Source organism: Myotis nattereri (assembly GCF_964212035.1).
Source record: "Myotis nattereri genome assembly, chromosome: 16".
In the NCBI taxonomy this organism is placed as follows: domain Eukaryota; kingdom Metazoa; phylum Chordata; class Mammalia; order Chiroptera; family Vespertilionidae; genus Myotis; species Myotis nattereri.
The window spans coordinates 44,440,413-44,460,814 of NC_138091.1; the positions used below are offsets into that span (position 1 = coordinate 44,440,413).

General features: G+C 37.9%; 1 protein-coding gene across 1 annotated transcript in view; it reads left to right on the top strand.

Moving 5' to 3' along the window:
- The window catches only part of MBTD1 (mbt domain containing 1), a 44,941-nt gene that overhangs the window by 12,084 nt on the left and 12,455 nt on the right, over positions 1 to 20,402 (top strand). The window contains exons 4-14 of the mRNA XM_081109258.1: positions 96 to 271; positions 2,489 to 2,622; positions 3,913 to 4,027; positions 4,987 to 5,069; positions 14,306 to 14,423; positions 17,076 to 17,210; positions 17,488 to 17,576; positions 18,026 to 18,260; positions 18,858 to 18,913; positions 19,256 to 19,360; positions 20,132 to 20,279. Of these exons, the coding sequence (XP_080965384.1) occupies positions 118 to 271; positions 2,489 to 2,622; positions 3,913 to 4,027; positions 4,987 to 5,069; positions 14,306 to 14,423; positions 17,076 to 17,210; positions 17,488 to 17,576; positions 18,026 to 18,260; positions 18,858 to 18,913; positions 19,256 to 19,360; positions 20,132 to 20,279 (1,372 nt within the window). The 5' untranslated portion in view covers positions 96 to 117. The remainder of the gene's footprint in view (positions 1 to 95; positions 272 to 2,488; positions 2,623 to 3,912; positions 4,028 to 4,986; positions 5,070 to 14,305; positions 14,424 to 17,075; positions 17,211 to 17,487; positions 17,577 to 18,025; positions 18,261 to 18,857; positions 18,914 to 19,255; positions 19,361 to 20,131; positions 20,280 to 20,402) is intronic.

Below are 20,402 nucleotides of genomic sequence, written 5' to 3' on the forward strand. Positions count from 1 at the left end.
TTGAACTAAGGTCTTTTAGGGGTGTATGTAAGTGCTGTGTCACGTATTACTAATTTCTTGTACTTTTAAGATTGAACATTTTCATGATCCCAAAGGAAAAGAAGAGACTCATTCGGGATGTTTGACGGTTATGATAGCTGCAGTGAGGACACAAGTAGCAGCTCCAGCTCTGAGGAGAGTGAAGAGGAAGTTGCTCCTTTACCTTCTAATCTCCCAATTATCAAAAACAATGGACAAGTCTACACGTACCCAGATGGCAAATCTGGCATGGGTGAGTATGAATGCCTCAGCCTTCACCTGCTATACAACTTTATGTTTTAAGGTTATGTTTTAATTCCGTATCTTCTGTCATTTCCCTCCCTTAGAATTTTTAAAGGGCAGCTTGAAGAAACTTACAGTTCTAGAGTAGATCATTGGGTTTGTGCTTGATCTCTTTATTTTGTCTGCCAACCACCTTCCAGTGGAAAGCAAGTAAAACAAAATGAAAAGAGAAGGCTGTTGAGAAATTTAATGTGGACTTAAATTTTAAGATAATGAAATCTTATGTGATTGAAAGTGTGTAAGGTAATACTTATAGATTTGAAAGAGACTTTTCCTCTATGACAATTTCTTGTAAGTTTTCTGTTTTAATACTTCCAGTGATTGGGTATCTAGTGAATATTCTTTATATTAAACCAAAAGTATCTATGCTCTAACTTCTATCTTTTGGTCTTAATGTTGCTTTTTATTTTTTTTATATTTTTCGTATTGATTTCAGAGAGATTTTAAAGGTTTGTAAATAAGGGGAGAGAGAGAGAATCATTGATCGGCTGCCTCCTGCACACCCCCTACTGGGGATCAAACCCAGAACCCAGGCATATGCCCTGATAAGAATCGATCTGTGACCTCCTAGTTTATGGATCGACACTAAACCACTGAGCAACACCAGCCAGGCTTAATGTTGCTTTTTAAAGGTACACAGATAATTCTAATTTTTGTACGGTGACATAGTTCTAGCATGTCTCGGCACACTAAGTAACCCTAGTTGCCCTAGCCATTTCTCATAGTAGCACAGGGATTTAATTCTTCAGTATCCTGCTTACTTGTTTCTGGGGATACTTTAGATTATACAGTAATAGGGTAACAATTTGTCCAAGACTGTCCTGGATTTAGGATTGAAAGATCCACATCCTGGAAAATACCTCAGGCAAATGGTTGGTCACCTGGTGTGATTAGGGCAGAAGGGGGTTCAGTCTTTTCTCTCCCTTCTTTTCAGGACAGTATGTTTCCATTCATGCCAACAAAATTGCTTTAACATTTTTTTAAACTAATACTGAATTTACAAATAACTAAAACCCTTTGATCTGTACCACATGAAATAAACCAATTAAACCAGTCATGTGCTTTTGTGGTTGATCTTTTTTTAAAACCAAGGTATAAGACTTTGAAGCTCTTCAGTAACCTTTTACTTACTAAATTCAGCCATCTTGTGCCTTGGCCTAAAGGCTCAGTTGGTTGGAGTGTCGTCCCTTACATCTAAAAGGTTATGGGTTCGATTCTAGGTTAGGCACATGCCTAGGTTGTGGGTTCAATCCCCAGTCAGGGTGCTTACAGTAAGCAACTGATCAGTGTTTCTCTCTCACCCTCTCCCTCTTCTTTTCTCTCCTCGTCCATCCCTCCTTGTCTTCCCTCTCTGACTCCCTCTCCTTCTTTCTCTAAAATCAATTAAAAAAAAACTTTAAAAAGGAAAAAAAGAAACACAGTATGACAAATTCTCAAAAAAAAAAAAAAAATTGAAAAGTACAACCATATAACTAAGCAGTTCCACTCCTGGGTATATTCCTGTTTATCTTTTTTGAACTTCAGTTCTTGTGACCCTTCTTCTTTCTGTTCTGCCCTTCACGTTATTGTCCATTAAGCTAATTTACAAAAGATGCACAATAGTAGAGTTTTGTTGCCCTTTTTAGTTAATAATAGAGCATATACCTTAAGCTCAGGCCCTGTCCCTTTGTCTTGTCCCTGAACATATCTGGAGAGATTAGTTCTTTTGCCCTTTGCGTTTTTCCAAGAATTGGTTTTTTAGGTATCAATCTCTGCAATATTTTAAAGGCTTTGTATTATTTCTCAGTTGTGTTACACCTTTCATCTTTTGTTTATAATCCTTTCAAACACTGCAGCTCATAATGTAGATGAAAATGCCTGGCACCTGGTGAGCACTAAGGAAATGTTAGTTGAATCTGACTTGTATTTGTTTGTGTCTTTTGACCCTTTTTAGAGCCTGTCAGACCTTCAGTACTCCTAGCTATGGCATCATACCAATCTTTTCTCTTAACTTTTGTCTAGGCTTTTCTACCATTTGTATAGCAACAGATAGAAGAAATTTTCTATCCTTAAGAAGGAAACTTTTTAAATTAAAACTTTTAGGTAATTGGAGAAATTATTAAACTGTTAGATTAAAATTGATTTTATTATATGATCATGACACTAGTCTTTTTATTTTGTCTATTAGCTACCTGTGAAATGTGTGGGATGGTTGGTGTGCGAGATGCTTTTTACTCCAAAACAAAGCGTTTCTGCAGTGTTTCGTGTTCAAGAAGTTATTCGTCTAATTCCAAGAAGGCAAGCATTTTGGCCAGACTTCAGGTAACGGTACAGAAACCTTCTTATTCTTTATATCTGTTATTTCTATGGTTTTCACTGTTTATCTGTCATTTGATGTGATTCACCGCACTCCACTCTGCCCCATTGGTCAGTTATCATTTTACACCCCACATTTTTAGGAAATAGCTCCCATGTTTGTTCCATCTGTAGAATTGACAACTATTATAAATAGACAAGGCATATTATCCAGAATAAACTGAATTTTATAAGTGGGTTAAAAAAAACCCTTTTTCTAAATAATTATAAATATAATAAATACCTTCCTATATGCAGAAATCGAAGCCATTTTCCCTCTTGTTTTCTTTTGAGTTAACATTAAGGTAGAATCTTTCAGCATTTGAGGGGATATGATTTCCCTTTGGTTTTATTTTCCCATCATTTTTGCTTTGTACTTTTGATAACCCATTTGATACCTTGCCCAAATGTATTTGGTTAATCCAACTAACCTTTTTGAAAACATTCATGATATAGAAGGAAAATCATATTTCTCTGTATATCAATACCTACCGAATAACTGGAGAGTTGACCATTTGTCTAAGATTTACTATTGTAGCATATAAACAATGTTTTAAAGGCATTGCATATCTGATTTTTGTAATACATTTTATTTTTGTGATCACATTTTTCTTATTCTCCTTTAATTTATTACTGTGATCATTACATAGCACTGAAAGGATTATTTAAGTCCCCCAAATTAAGGAAATACATCACTTAGATGTATTTCTATATTTCAGAAAGGCAGTGCCTAAAGATCCTGAGCATTGGTCTGTACCCAAATGGATGGCAGTTTGTCACACTGTGAATTTGGCCCATGATCATTTTGTCATTGATCTTTTGCGTTAGCGCTAAAGGTATAAACCTCAGTCACTTACTCTTTAAACGTTAAATTATCTTTTCTTACCATATAAATAGCAATGCTTGGCAACCTGCATGAGTGAATAACCACTGGTTTTATCTAGTAAAAGAAAGAATCAAGTACCCACCACAGCCTATATTTTAACATCTTATGGGATGTAATTTTTTATTAACATATTAATTTGCATATTGCTATTTTTGTCTATGCCAGCTCTGCTACCCATATTAGATATCTACATTGTGCCAGAACTCAAGAATACATTTCTCATGTTAAAATTCCTTGTATGTTCCCTCTGCTTTAATAATTTTCTAAACCCTCAATGTTTACTTAAGCAGAATGAGTAGTATGCAATCAAATTAGTTTTTGATGGGGGGGAGGTGAAAAGAATCCTATTTACTTAACTCTTCTTGTTTTAGGGTAAGCCTCCAACAAAGAAAGCAAAAGTTCTTCAGAAACAACCTTTAGTTGCTAAACTAGCCGCATATGCTCAGTATCAAGCTACCTTGCAAAATCAAGCAAAGACTAAAGCAGGTAATGTGAGTGAATGTAATAGAGGTGAAATAATTTGATAGATTCATCTAGTTTTAATTAGTGACATTCTAATTTGGTTTCTAGTAAACTAAGCTATTTCTACGCCCTATTAGCACATGACACTAGGCTTCCTGATACTTGTGACAGTGTCCTTTATATTAATGGTTTTTATCTGGTTTGGTATTTTTTATGTACTATTTGTCAGTGCTTTGGGTGGTAGGGAGTGTTGTGAAGGTAATTGGCAAAGAAATAGGACATTTAGCAGGCTTCAGGGGGGTTGGGTAGAAGCGAGTCAAAAGAGAAAAGGACCATTCTAATAGGATATTCTCTGGCCGGGAGGTAAATAAGGAGTAAAGTAATGAAAGCCCTACTATTAGGTGGTAGATACTGGGTAGACTTAGCCCTGAGGCTCACGTAAGAACTGTGTGGGAATAAAAACAAGTAGCCATAGCCATGTTAGTTATGAGCACCTGCTCAGCTGTTCTTGGCTTCTCATAACTGGAGAGCTCTTAAGAGTTTAACTGCTATTTGTTTGCAAATGTGACTGATGCCAAAATTCATGTTCATCTAGAGAAGTTCTTTAATCTTTACATAAAAACACAACTTTAAAGGTGCTAAATTTTATATCAATTCACATTTTAAAATAATAGCCTTTTTAACACATTGTATGTGGGAAACGTATGTATACGTTTTACGTTGACTGGTAGTAGAGCGCGGGACACGTTATTTTATAGACGCGGGATACGTTTTTTATAGACTAGCGGTAGAATGCGGGTAACGTATAAATACGTAAACCAAAGTTATAGTAATTTTACTGAACGTTGCCATTTGCGCAAAAAATTAGCAAAAATGGCCCGCGCCACCTGTTAGCGCGTAATAAAAACTACCCACAAACAATGTGTTAAAGATAAAAGATTTGAGAATTGTAATATATCTAAATTTCTTTTTTTTTTCAACAGTAGTCTCCATGGAAGGTTTCAGCTGGGGTAACTACATCAATAGCAATAGCTTTATAGCAGCTCCAGTTACCTGCTTTAAACATGTGAGTATGGAATTTCTCACCTCAAATTGAAACGCTTATTTATTGCTAAATCTAGAGGTACAATAACACCTAAGCATCTTATCCTTAGATCTTTATTTTATACCTTGTAATGGAAATGTTTTTTATTTTACCTAACAATAGCTAAAAAATAATTTCTATAAGTTTTATAAGTAAAAGCTTTTTATAAAGAAATTGCAATCTGAAATTATTTTAAACAAGGAAAAATACTAATCTCATCGAATTTTTATATTAAGTTGCTGGTTTTGTATAAAAAATAGTTATACAGTGGCAATGTCATGTCATTCAACAATAGAAATCGTCTATTATGTATGTTACCTAAATCTTTGTGATTTGGCCTGATAATTCAGAAAAGAAAGGGTCTGTCTTCCAGTTTTATTTTTGTCTCCAAATGTAAAAGCACCAAAGCACAGAAGGAACTATTAGTAATACAGTATTGTGGGCTGAAGTATGTGGTATATATATCATGCATAACCCATTCCTAGATTTTTTTTTAGCAATTAGATTGTTACAAAGCATCAGAAATTATTCAGTTATGTTTAATATGTATCTGATGAGAAGTTCTTTCCTTTTGATTCTATTTCTTTTTGATTCAAGAGCCTGTGATAAACTTTCTGCAATTTTTTTTTCTACAATGCTTTTGTAACCTGACTACAAGTTCAATTTATATGTAAAGGTTCTATCTGCTACTGACCATATATAAAAAAGAGAATTTAGAAAAATAATGAATGAAATTTTGTTTACACTTAACATTTTATTAAGTTAGGGCTATAATTTTAAATAATAGCATGTAAACAAAACTGAGTTTGAGTTCTTGCTGTGGAAATCCAAATGAATTTTCATTCATTCATGGCTAATACAAGATCTTGATCAAGGCCAAGCATATTAATTTAGTGGTAGAAATATAAATTAAAGCAAGTTCATTCATTTGCTGGTTTTCTTTCTTGAAAGTACACGTGTTAAGCCCTTAGCCCTGGTGGCACGGTAACTATCTGAACCAACTTAGTGGAATCTTAGATACTTATCACAGTGTAACTTGGGTGATTTATTTTGCTGTAATGTTGATAGTGGTGTCACGTTTGTGAGAGCTATTAAATACATGGCAACAGCAGCTTTAGAGAGAATTACTAAACAAATCTTTACCTGTCTCTTGGGATAGTTCCTTCTGGTACTAAGAAGCTCAGAATTAGTTTGCTTTCAGTTGCAATACGTCTTTCATCCCAGATTCCTGGAACACTTGTCTGTTGTCTCCTGAATAGCCTTTATTCTTTACTATCTTTATTTTAATATTGGTTTTTATGTTTCAGTATCATAAGCCATGTCTAGTTATTTTATGTAAGTAGTCAAGAATATTTTTTAAATAGCATATCAAAGTCTCAATTTCATGTTTTATTTCACATCCTTATCTTTGAATAATAAAACTATATTAAAATTCTTTGCAAGAAAATCTCAATTATAATAATGAAATTGATTTTCTTTTCAACTTTGCTTTATTAAGATTAAAGTATTATCCTATATATTAAAAGGGTAATATGCAAATTGTCCATTCGACCAGAGTTCATCCAGGGGCGGGGCCGGTCCACCAACCTCCTGTGTTGTCGTCCCCCACCCCCCGCCCCCGCTGGTCCAGGGCGGGCCAGCCAGACCCCGCCGTGCACCGGGCCTCTAGTTATATAAATAGAGCATCTAGCTTTAATCGTGTTATCAATAATGAATGCTGTGGCCCTGGCAGGTCTGGCTCAGTTGGTTGGAGGATACACCAGAATGTGGTGGGTTTGATTCCTGGTCAGGGCACATATCCAGGTTGCAGGTTCAGTTCAGTCCCCGGTTGGGGCACTTAGGTAGGCAACCGTTCAATGTTTCTCTCTTATCTGTCTATCTGTATCTCAGTTTCCCCCCTTACCCTCCCTCTCTCTAAAATCATTTTTTTCCTTTTTTCTAAAATCAGCTTTAAAATAATAATAATAATACAGTGGAGACTCCTCTTTTGCACGCAGAGGCGAGGCATCTGTTACCGAGTGCCTTTCTGCTCCACTCATCTTTCTTTACTGCCTTCTCCTTATCAAATAGGAAAAAACTTACATTGGTAATTTCTAAGTATATATTAGTACTAATGACTTTGCTCTGTGGCTTAACCAGCATCTTCATCTGAAACCATTTGGTTTAGGAGATCACACCTCATGCTACACTTGATTTTGTTGTTTAGAGTTGACTCTTCATGGTTCTCCCCCTGAGATACACTTTTAGGTCTCCAGGGAGGGTTACTATTACTAGCTTTGGCTTTAGAAAACCTACTGTCGTCATCAGCTGGAAACATGAGATCTGCCTAACACTGGTTCATCAGTAGGGCCTGCGTCCTCCAAACTCTATATACGCCTTGTCTTCAACATGAGCACAGGTTGGGAGCCTTTCCCTGCTAGGGGATTCTTTATTCAAACATAATTTTTAAAAAATCCAATGTGGCCCTAGCTGGTTTGGCTCAGTGGATAGAACGTCAGCCTATGGGCTGAAGGGTCCCGGGTTCAATTCCAGTCAAGGGCACATGCCCGGGTTGCAGGCTTGATCCCCACTAGGGAGTGTGCAGGAGGCAGCCGATCAATGATTCTCTCTCCTCATTGATGTTTCTATCTCTCTCTCCCTCTCTAAAAAGAAATCAATAAAAACATACTTAAAAAATAACAATATCCAGTGTGTAACATAGAAGCAGAGTTGTTCTGATTGAACCAGGAATTTGGGGGGAGGCTGGTGTGATAACTGCACTATTTATGCATAGTGGTTTATACTCAACTAGAGGCCCGGTGCACAAAAATTTGTGCACTCGGGGGGAAGGGAGGGTCCCTCAGCCCGGCCTGTGCCCTCTCACAGTCTGGGACCCCTCGGGAGATAACGACCTGCTGGCTTAGGCCTGCTCCCGGGTGGCAGAGGGCAGGCCCAATCCCTAGGTGCAGCCCCTGGTCGGGCTCAGAGAAGGGCCAATTGGCTAGTTGGGGCGCCATCCCTGTCATGCACAGAGCAGGGCAGATCGGGAGGTTGCGATGCCACCCTCAGTCACGCTCAGGGTAGGGCCAATTGGGGGGTTGGGGCACCTCCCCCTGTCACACTCAAGGCAGGGTCGATGGGGAGGTTGCGGTGCCGCCCCATGTCATGCACAGAGCAGGGCCAATCAGGGGGTTGGGGGCGCTGACCCCTGTCACTCACAGAGCAGGGCCCATCAGGGGGGTTGGGGCTCTGTACCCTGTCACGCACAGAGCAGGGTTGATCATGGGGTTGGGGAGCTCCCCCCTGTCACACACAGAGCAGGGCCAATCAGGGTGTTGGGGAGCTCCCCCCTGTCACTCACAGAGTAGGGCCGATAGGGGAGTTTGGGCACCGCCCCCTGTCACACACAGAGCAGGGCGGATCAGGGGTTTGGGGCGCCGCACCCTGTCACACACAGAGCCGCAGGGCGATCAGGGGGTTGGGGAGCTCCCCCTTATCAGGCACAGAGCAGGGCTGATCAGGGGGTTTGGGCGCTGCCCCCTGTCACGCTGATCCCGGTGCCGGGAGGCCTCGCGGCTCCGCTGATTCCGGTGCTGGGAGGCATATTATCCTTTTACTATATAGGTTAGAGGCCTGGTGCACGTGTGGGAAGTGGCTGGTTTGCCCTGAAGGGTGTCCTGGATCATGGTGGGGGTCCCCACTGGGGTGCCTGGCCAGCCTGGGTGAGGGGATGATGGCTGTTTGCAGCTGGTCACACACCCTTCAGGGTGGGGGTCCCCACTGGGATGCCTGGCCAGTCTGGGTGAGGGGCTGAGGGCTATTTTCAGGCTGGGACTGAAGCTCCCAACTGCTCCTTTTTTTCTTTTTCTTTTTTTATTCTGGGCCACCTTTAGCTCTGAGGCTCCATCCAGCTCTTAGGCCTCCGCTCCTGAAAGCAGGTATCTGGTTTGTTTTGGTTCTATAATCGAAACTCTGTATCAACTCCAGCTCTGAGATCCCAGCCGGCTGAAAGCTGGTTTCTGGGTTTTTGTTTAGCTTCTATATTTGTTACAATGTTTCTTAAACTGCAGGCTCAGAGGCCAGCAAGGCAGGCAGGGAACGTTGGAGTCCTCCTTCACTGAAGCAAGCAAGCCTCATGTTAGTTTCAAGCTGTCTGGCTTCCGGCCACCATCTTGGCTGGCAGTTAATTTGCATATCTCGCTGATTAGCCAATGGGAAGGGTAGCGGTCGTATGCCAATTACCATGTTTCTCTTTTATTAGATAGGATTACAACAGCATTTGATGTTTTTTATAATTTAGCAATGGAAATGAAGCTCAGTTGTCATTAAATGTATCTACTTAGAAATCTGTATATTATGGTTGCCACATTTCTGATGTATCTTTTATCTAGGTGGTAGTTTTCAGACTTTTTTTTTTTTAAGCATCAGCATTCCCCTTTTCCCTAATAAACATAGCTAGGATAAGAGGAAGCTGTTCTGATTGTCTGAAAGAGGTGTGTGTTGGGGGGGGGGGTCAGTTGGGGAAAAAGGAGACATATGTAAAACTTTAGACAATAAAAAAAAGGAATAAAGACATATGTAATACCTTTATCAATAAAGAAAAAAATTAAAAATTAATTAATTTTAAAAAAAGAGGTGGGATGAAATGGCTAGAGCCTTGGCCCTTGGCCCCCCTTCCTTGGCAGTCTCTGAGGTTGGAAACCACTGAGTTAGACAATATCATTTTTAATTCTAAGTCATATGGCACAAAACTGTGAGTCGTCTTTAAAATCATCTAGTTCAGCCCTTCCCCGGTAACTCCGTTGGTTAGAGCATTGTCGCCATAAAGACTATAGTCTTTTAAGTTGAAATGCTCCTATTTCCCATGATTTGCCTTATAAAATCAAGTCAAACATTCCCTAGGTATTACAGCAGGGGGCAAAATGCATCAATATCAAATGTACATGAGCCACACAAAAGCTAAAATCATCCTCCTTCAGTTATGTGTTTGCAGGTTTCATATCTTGTTTGGTCCCTGGACTATATCCACTGGTATCTTGTCATTGTGATCACTAAAGCCAGAAATGCTAACATCCTGCTTTTTTTCCCCTTTGAAAATAGTTTTAGTTTTCTATTTTTTTTAAAAGGTCCTTTTTACATGTTTGCCACAACTTTAAAGCTGAGTTTACTACACTTTTTCATCCTGCCTCCACAAATAGTAGCTGATACCTTTCTTGATATTTTCTAATCCTTTCTTTGCAGCATGTATCACAATTATATTTTTAAATTTTAAGAATAAAAGAAAAGCCCTTTTGTATGTATATGTACAGTAACAGTAATTTATAGTAATACTTATCTGTTTCTCAGATATGTGCTTATTAAAATAATCTTTCAATTAAAAAAATATTTTTCCCTAACCTTGACCACACATAGGCACTTACTCATTGAAAGTTGAAAATAAATATGACTTTGCATTCATTTTAACTATGTTAGACTCTTCACTATGTCATCCTAGATGGCAGAGTTTCTTTCTAATGGAAATAAAACTTAAATTTCTGGCACTTAGTAGTGTCCCATCTGAGTTAGCTATTGTCTTGCCACAAATGATTCTTTCCAGGAAAGCAGTGAACTGTAATACAGTAAAAAATCACCAGTTTTAAAGAAATCCTAAGTAATCCAGATTATTTTCTCTTTTTTTAAATTTTTTTTCTTTTTTAGTTATGTACTGTTTTATGTCATTCAAACTAATAACCACTGCTTTTCCTTTTTATGTGCACATGGCATTCTCTCGTTTGTAATCCTTTCACTCCAAACATCCCATTTTCCTTTTGTACTTGCCTTGCAATTCCCATCTCCCAGCTGCCACCACCCCAAAAAATAGATTCTAGTATCAAAGGTGAATGGGAGTGATTTTTTTTTTCTGTTTCTGCTTCCTGTTAATTCTAGCAAGTCGTATTTAGGAGCTCTAATTTCTTTCTAGCTAATTTTCTATAATGTTTTCTTCCCTTTTTTAGCCAAATATTTCATCTTTTTCTACTTGATGCACTTTAGTAATCATATGCCTATTAGTCTTAAAATATTCTAATGATGGCTTTTTCTCCATTTGCCATATCATCATTGGGGTTGATTTTTTTTTATTACCTATATGCAATTTCAAGTCTAACCTCTGCCCACTTAAATTCTATTAATATTGAAGATTGTGTGTGATTAGCAAAAGTTACAAGTTGGCCCTGGCCAGTGTTGCTCAGTGGTTGGAGCGTCTGTCCCCAGACCGAATGGTTGCAGGTTCGATACCTAGTCCAGGACAGGAACCTCGATCGCAGGTTCCCCAGCCCTGGTAGAAGCAAGTGCAGGGGCGAGTGTAGGAGGCAACCAATTGATGTGTCTCTTCACATCGATGTTTCTCCCTCTCTCTCTTTCTCTCTGTTTCTCTCTTTCTCTCCGCTTCTCTCTCCCACTCTCTCTAGAGATCAATGGAAAAAACATCCTCAGGTGAGGATTAAATAAGAAAATTATAGGTTGGCAGCTCTATGGAAGGAAATCTGTATTTCTGCCGTGAATCAGCCCTCTGAGAGTCTAAATGCCAGCCACCCAGGCTGCTGGACTGTCTGGGAACATTCTTGAAGTGCAGAAAATAAGGCTTCCCATCGAATTACTTACTTGCAGACAGTCAGGTGGAGGTTATGCATTTGTGCTGGGGAGCCCTCAGCATTTGGACGTGGCCGTGTCGGCAGGACCTGATGATAGCTTACCTTGCAGGGAAGGAGAGTCGCTCCCAGATAGCCTCACGAGCGGCCTGGAGCAGGAAGTGGTGAAGCAGATCTTCCTGGTTTGGGAGGAGCCTGAGGTGGACCTCTCGCCCTGAGTCTGGAAGGTAAATTTGTTGTTACCTGTAAATTATGGTTCTGCTAGTTCATGCTATGCCAATCCAGACTTTCAGAGGTATCCCTCCTGCCAGCAAGAGAAGACAGATGACTTGGATGAAGATGGCTGTCAAGCCCTGGGTCATTTAGTCTTCCACACTTAAGAATATTCATTTTAAACAAAAGGGCATTATCTATAAAATTACCTTATTTCAACACATTGAGCACATACTATTCAGTGACTATTGTGCTCTTTTTTGTTGTTTTTTTCTACTTTTTTTTCTTAGAGTAAACCATATGGATTGGTTTAAGAGGGCCTAGCAGAACCACAAACTTACAGGCAAGAACAAATGTCACTTTCTGCTACTTTCTCCTATACCAATCCAGACTGTAGGGACCAGAACATAATATCCCCTGCTAAAGTCAACATGAACCTTATTTTTTAAGTGAGCATATTGATACTTTGTTTTCTTTAATGTGACTAAAAGTTATTTTCTCCAAACAATTGTTAAGGCTTTTTTTAAAAAAAATCAGTATGACATTGTCATATCTAGTTCAAAAAGGAGTCCTGTCTGCCAAATGTACTTAGCAATGTGCCAATATAAACCCCAGCTACTCAGCAATACCATGCCTCTTTCTTCTCAATGAAAAATAAACCCATTCCATAAGATTTGGCAGCCAAACACAGAGGGATGAATGAATACCCTACCTTAATTCAATACATTTAACTACATCTGTCGACTCTAATTGGTCCATCCTCACAGAATTGAATACATGGTCTTTGTGTTAATTTATCTTAGCTTAATCTGTGTTACTATCTTCCTCCCAGCCTCTCCTTTTCTGGTCATATCTGCTGGCAATAGGGATGGCCCTACAGTCTAGAGTGATACAGGGGGAGATAGCAGAACCCGAAGAGTCCAGTATTTCCGTTTTTTAAAAAAGCAGGAAGAGGTCATCATGACGGTGGTATTATTTTTTTTTGCACAGCTCAGGGAGGTAGTTACAGGTACCCTTCCAGAATCACACATAGTTGAGATAGGCCATTGTCTTCAAGTTTATTTGCTACTTCAAGCAATAGCCATAAATTGATTCTGTGTTTGGTGCCAGACTTATCCTAGCTCAGTATCATTTGACATTTTCTTCCTCTCCTTCAGAAGTTCCCTGTAAAGTATTGAGAGGATAGGGTTCGTGTACTGTTTTAGGCTAATCCTCCTATTGGGTTAGCATTTGCCAATGTATGGAAGGCTTTGCATGGAAAGCATTGCCCCGTGTTCAGATTGGCTAGATCCTGTGACTCCTGGATGGCTTTGTGTTTACTCATCTTTGAGCCTTGAAGCTATTTTGTCTTTTCCTGATTTGCTCGTACTATCAGGTCTTTTATAATCTCACCTAATCATGATCAAGGTTCTGAATTATATTTCCTGGAGCTGATATCAAAGGCCATAGAGACTGTTTAGTATTATTAGCATTTATATTCCTGAATTCACTCATTTGATTTAATTTACCATTGCATACGCTCCAGATAATTGTAAATGGCCTCAAGTTATAAGGATTAAAATGTGGTGGAAATTGTAATTTAGGAACATATGTGAATTTTGGAAAATCCCTTCGTGATAGTCGTTTAGTTGGTTTTCTGAATCCTCATTTTAACCTTTTGTTAAAGGTTAAAATAACCTTTTGTTAAAGTAGTCTGGAGGCTACTGATTACGGGTTCTAACATTGAAAGTTTTCTTTTTGTTTACAGTAACTCCTGCATGAGAAATTTAGAAATAACAAATTATTTAACAAGTTACTATGGTATGCATCTTCAGAAACTCTTCAACTCCCACTTTTAAATAACCTTACCCAGTGCTTTTGTCTGTTTATCAGGCTATATTTCTGTCCTATGAATTTAACTAAGTTGAAAATACAGATATTTAAGTTTTGTTTCTCCTTTGTTATTGGAAACCACATTGCTGATGGGAATTTTTTTCTTTCTGCTCTTTGGTGAGATCTTTTAAAATTAGAGATTAAACTAAAGTATATTTATTCAGTGCATATTAAAAATAATGAGTTTCTTAAGTCAACCTTATCCTGTGAAGTCCCTCAAGTTGTGATTCAGTTTTTAAAAAATTGCTGCTCAAGTCTTGTATTAGGACAGTATTGAATTTTGGTCGACATGGATCTATTCTAATACATGTGAATCCTCTTTCATCTTGAGCTTGACCTTGTCACTGGATTTTTACAAGTAGAATTCTGTGAAAAGGGGAATAACAATTATATTTTTAAAGAAAAGTGAATGAATTAAATGGCATTTTTAGTTTAATATTTTTTTATTGATAGTAATGCTTAATTTTGAATGGTATGTTTTAGGTTTTATGTTAATAAGATGATAATTTAGTAATTTTTATATGACAGGCACCTATGGGGACCTGCTGGGGTGACATCTCAGAAAATGTGAGAGTAGAAGTTCCCAATACAGACTGCAGCCTGCCTACCAAAGTCTTCTGGATTGCTGGGATTGTAAAATTAGCAGGTGAAAAGCACGCATCTTGTTCTAGAAAATGCCGATTATGTGTGTAGCTTTTAAGGAAACGTATTTGTAAATTTTGCAAATGTTGCCAAATAAATAAATATGGTATTAGGGCAGGGGTTGGCAAACTTTTTCTGTTAAAAGCCAGACATAAGTATTTTCAGCTTCTTGGGCAAAACAATCTGTCACAACTATTCAACTCGACCATCGTAGCATGAAAACAGCTATAGCAATACACAAATGAATAGGCATGGCTGTGTTTCAGTAAAACTTTATAGCCACTGAATTTGGGTTTTATATAAATGTCACCTATTATGAAATACTATTCTTTGTTGTTTTTTCAATCATTGAAAATGTAAAAACCATTCTTAGATGGCAAACTATAAAACATCAGGCCAGCCCTGGCCAGTGTGGCTCAGTTAGTTGAGCATCATCCCATGCACCAAAAGGTTGTGGGTTTGACTCCAGGTCAGGGCACATGCCCAGGTTGTAGACTCGATCCCCCGGTGGGGGGTGTGCAGGAGGCAGCCAATTGATGTTCTCCTTTCACCTTGATGTTTCTCTCTGTCCCTCTCCCTTCCTCTTTCTCTCAAAATCATTAAAAATATATTTAAAAACAACAACAAATCAGACCAGATCTGTGAGCCATAATAGAATTTGCCAACCCCTGGAATAGGAAAATACTTTGAAAAGTAACTCACAGTAGAAGTATTAAAAAAAAAAAGTGATAAGAGTCACAATAGCAAAAGTAAACTAGTTTTGATAATTTCATGTGTCTTGAGTTCTTCCTTTTTCTTCATGTCCACTGCTTTTGTGTACCCTGATCCTTTATTACCTTATTGCTCATGAAGTAAATGTATTAGGTATTTACTCTGTTAGACACTGTAGGCAGGTGATGTGCAAAAGTGTAAGACTTGGTTTTTTTCTGTGAGCTTACATCTGCCAAACGTTGAAAAAGTTTATGACAAGGTGCTCAGTGAGTGGTGGTGTCACAGGGCACTGTAGGGGAGGGATAGCCACTCAAATAAGAAAAGTTACCCTTAGATTACTGGAAGAGGCGTCTTATCCTGCTCTTTCTAGTCCTATCCAGAAATTCTCCCCCAGTCATCGATAGACTTAACTTACCTAAAAATGATCTTAATTCCATTTTTCCAAATTAAATGTCTTTAATGCACAAATGAATAGGCATTTCTCTATTTTTGTTGCTCTTCTTCAAGACCTTTCTGGCTTCTTTGTCCTTAAAGGGTGAAGATGGCCAGCATTTACAGCCATTTGAGTTGCACCGTACACCAATGACCAAATCTTTTGTTGCTCCCCAATATAAGTCATCTGTTCTAAAGAGATTAATCTTCCTCTGCCCTCATACAGTGTGTTCTCTGTCATCTCCGTGCCTTTGCTTACTCTCACAAGAATGTCCCATGTTTTGTACTTGGCGTATAACCCAATTCATTTCCTATCTTTTCCTTGAAATGCTTCCCCTGCTATGTAAGCATTCTCTAAATGCTACTCTTATCCTCTACACCATAATTTGAAGCAGCAATATATTGTTTCTGTCCTAGGTGTTTAAATTCGTTGCATTTAATATCCGAGAATTATTTCTACCTTCCGTCTCTGATTTTACACATCTGTTTTATCGAATTGCCTCATATATCTTATTCTAAGCCACTTTAGTGATGTTTTAGAAGTGAGCCTGGTGTTAATCATGAACTAGAGCTCAGCAACAGTTAGCAAACCCATGAATTATTCTGTGACTTACTGCATTTTAAAACTAAAGGTGTAATGCTATAAATTTTTATCATAGATATTAACATATAAAGGCTGACTAAATGTAGCTCCCGTCCTAAAATATAAGTTTATTTGGCCTCTTTTATTCTACTAAACACCTTAAATTAAACATTAATCTATTTCAACATAAGATTTTATTAAATCACAAATAGGTTATATCTTATACTTTCTGTTATTTCTATAAAATACATCTTCCTATTTGTTTAGTACATATAGTTTTTTAAGTGATTTCACAGACTTTCATCTGTGTTTATTGAATTTCTTTACTTAGCATTTTCAAGTCTTATTTCCAAATAAACAGGACAGAAAAATTTAGACTCTTGAATTAGCTAAATCCAAATTATCCAAGAATAATTGGTCGCCTGTTGAGCTGAGTAAAATAATTTCTTTGAAATGTATTTTAACTGTGTTTCTCTGACTTGAAAAGATTTTATTAACTAACCATACACAATCTTCTTTCTTTTATTTTCAAAACTACACAGCCTAATAGAACTTTCCCAACTCTGTTTTCACTGTGAATTTCTGTTTTAAAATGTAAGAAACCACGGGTAAAATTGAAATATATTCTAAGGAGGAAGCCAGGCTTTGAAAACAGTAAAACTAATTGTACTGTACAAATGGTTCTCAAAGTCTGATCCATACACCAGGGGCAGCAGCATCACTGGGGACTTGTTAGAAATGCACATTCTCAGACTGACCCAAGATCTGCTAAATCAAACTCTCAGGGCTGGGGCCTAGCCATCTGTTCTCAACCCTGCAAGGGTTTCTGTGGCAGATACACACTGACGTTTTACAGCCATCACCAGCAGCTAGGTCCTATTTTATTTCATTGATTTTCTCCTTATGTGGTGATTAATTTGTTGGTTTCAGGTTACAATGCCCTTTTAAGATATGAAGGATTTGAAAACGACTCTGCTCTGGACTTCTGGTGCAATATCTGTAGCTCTGATATCCGTCCAGTTGGCTGGTGTGCAGCCAGTGGGAAGCCTCTTGTCCCTCCTAGAAGTAAGCAGTTTATTACCCTTACTGTGATATAAATGCACAGACTTAAATGCAGTTTCACTCATAGTAACATTAAGGTGATACAGAAATTAAGAATATATTTTTTGGTTTCAATTAACTTAATTGCTGGCAAGACATATTTGTTTTCTCTATTTTTGTTCCTCTTCAGGACCTTAATATTCTAAATTGCAAGGAAATGTGTTACTTTTTTTTTTAACAAATACTTTATGTAGCAATTCACTCTTCACTAAGGTGTAACTGGTTATTTCTTTTGTTTTAGCTATTCATCATAAGTATACGAACTGGAAAGCTTTTCTAGTGAAACGACTTACTGGTGCCAAAACACTTCCTCCCGACTTCTCGCAAAAGGTAAAGATGGAATCTTAGAAAAGGAATGAAGTGTCAAATGAGAGCTCTGTAGAAAGGAGTAACTTTCAAGTTTTTAAGGAATTGTTTTAATTTAGTGAGCCGGAGCTGTAGTAAATACCATTTTTTTTTTCTTTTTTTCTTTTTTTAAATATATTTTATTGATTTTTTACAGAGAGGAAGGGAGAGAGATAGAGAGTTAGAAACATCGATGAGAGACAAACATCGATCAGCTGCCTCCTGCACATCTCCCACTGGGGATGTGCCCACAACCCAGGTACATGCCCTTGACCGGAATCGAACCTGGGACCCTTCAGTCCGCAGGCCGACGCTCTATCCACTGAGCCAAACCGGTTTCGGCAAATATCATTATTTTTAATAGTGCAATAGTAAAATAATTTGTAGACTTCTGTCATGGATCCCAAAGAGTTTTTGTCTGCTTTTGTTTCAAGGTTTCAGAAAGTATGCAGTATCCTTTCAAACCTTGCATGAGAGTAGAAGTGGTTGACAAGAGACATTTGTGTCGAACACGAGTGGCAGTGGTGGAAAGTGTAATTGGAGGACGATTAAGACTAGTGTATGAAGACAGTGAAGATAAAACAGATGACTTCTGGTGCCATATGCACAGCCCACTAATCCATCATATTGGCTGGTCTCGAAGCATAGGCCATCGATTCAAAAGATCTGGTAAGCACCTGTCATGAGAACTATTGACAGTGTCATTGAGGCTGAAGTCTGCTACCTGGTTATTTTTCTCTACAGAATAGCATAGGTCAAAGATAGCATTCTAGTTGTCTGGGCAGCTTATTCTACCGTAATCGAGAAGCTTCACACAGAATATTTGTGTCCTAATTCCTTCTTCCACTCATCTTCAATTAAAAAATAATGCACTTCTGGTCACAACTACATTTGTTTTCTTACATTTTTCTTATCCACCCCATTTGAAAGATCTAAACCTTTATCCTTTCTCTTTCCATTCAATTTTAATCAAAATAGCAGAATTACATGTGGTTAAACTTAATACTGAATACATTAAAACACACTTAACGTTATAATGCCCTCATTAGGGAATTATCAGCATTCTAATTGGCTGAGTGTACTTAATGGCACATGTACTCTGAAGAGAGAAAGACTATTAAAGGTTATTAATCATAAATGTAGAAGGCATATATTTTTGCCGTGTTTTAGTGTATACATACCTTGTGAGTTTGAAACCTTCAAAGAAACGTGGTTTTTGGTCTTCTCACAAATGCTGACAGATTAGTATGTAACTTTTCCTTGTAGATATTACAAAGAAACAGGATGGACATTTTGATACACCACCACATTTATTTGCTAAGGTAAGAAGTTTTTATAAGAACCCTCATTTGTAAATTATGTTTAAAAGAGGGTTGTGGGGTTTTTTTCCTAAAATTATAGAAATCACAATTACATTTGTTCACTTAAAAGGATTAAGACCTTATAATTCATAGGTGTCACAACTATTGATTATAATTATTTTTAAATTCTGTCTGTTTGCCTGAATTCTCTCTGTTCCCTAATGAAAGTCTTCATTAAAATATTAGGTAGGTAGGAGAAGGCATTTGGTATTTCCATCTGGTAAACTTTTTCAAATTGGTAACACTTTCATTATTAAAATGATAATATTTGTAACAGTGATGTGCTTTCCTGTAATTCTTTAGGTAAAAGAAGTGGACCAGAGTGGGGAATGGTTCAAGGAAGGAATGAAATTGGAAGCTATAGACCCATTAAATCTTTCCACAATATGTGTGGCAACCATTAGAAAGGTACAAGAATGGGTTTTAAAATACAGGAATGCAGTTATAAGAACTGTTTTTAAAGTTACAGGAGAAGGAGGCCCCTAATAGAATTCTTTTTGACATAAAATGTGTGTGTGTGTGTCTTCACTGGGGAGACGAGACAGTTACGAGTATTTAAAGTGACTTTGAATTCTTATCAGAGGTTCTCCTCTTGTATAGCTTAAGATTGTCCTCTTGAGTCGCTGCCTTTAAGTTACTTCCTGGTCCAAACTAGTCCAACACAGAATTGTAACAAGGCCAAGTTTATCTTCAGTTTCCTGTGTTAACTTTTTGTGCCTTTTCCTTCCTTTTTGTAGGTAGTACTTTCTTTTTTTATTTTTTTTATTTTTTATTTTTCCTTTTTTTCTGAAACTGCTTATAAGAAAAGATTTAAAAGAGTGGTTCTCAGTTCTCAGGTCTAAGACTCCCCTGGCAAGCATTTTTCACTTTTAAGAAATCTTTGAGATTTTCCTTTCCTTTAGTATGTTACTTAAACTTAAAGGGTCATTTTTGTAATAGTGGTGTCTAGCCCTAACAGGTCTGGCTCAGTGGATAGAGCCTCGGCCCGCAGACTGAAGGGTTCTGGGTTCAATTTCGGTCAAGGGCATGTGCCTTGGTTGTGGGCTGGATCCCCAGTAGGGGGCATGCAGGGGGCAGCTGATTGATGTTTCTAACTCTCTGTCCCTCTGTAAAAATCAATGTTTTTTAAAAAATAATGGTGTCTAATTTCAAATACTTGGAATTCTTTTCATTTAAAAGGTGCTGGCTGACGGATTCCTAATGATTGGGATCGATGGCTCAGAAGCAGCAGATGGATCTGACTGGTTCTGTTATCATGCAACCTCCCCTTCTATTTTCCCTGTTGGTTTCTGTGAAATTAACATGATTGAACTTACTCCACCTAGAGGTACTTCATCCTAATACACATACTGGGTTTTCATTCTTGCTTTCCTTTTATGTGATATCTGTTTACAACATTTAACACAGCTCTAGGCTTCTTGCTGTGTGAATATCTATGTATATATTGCAT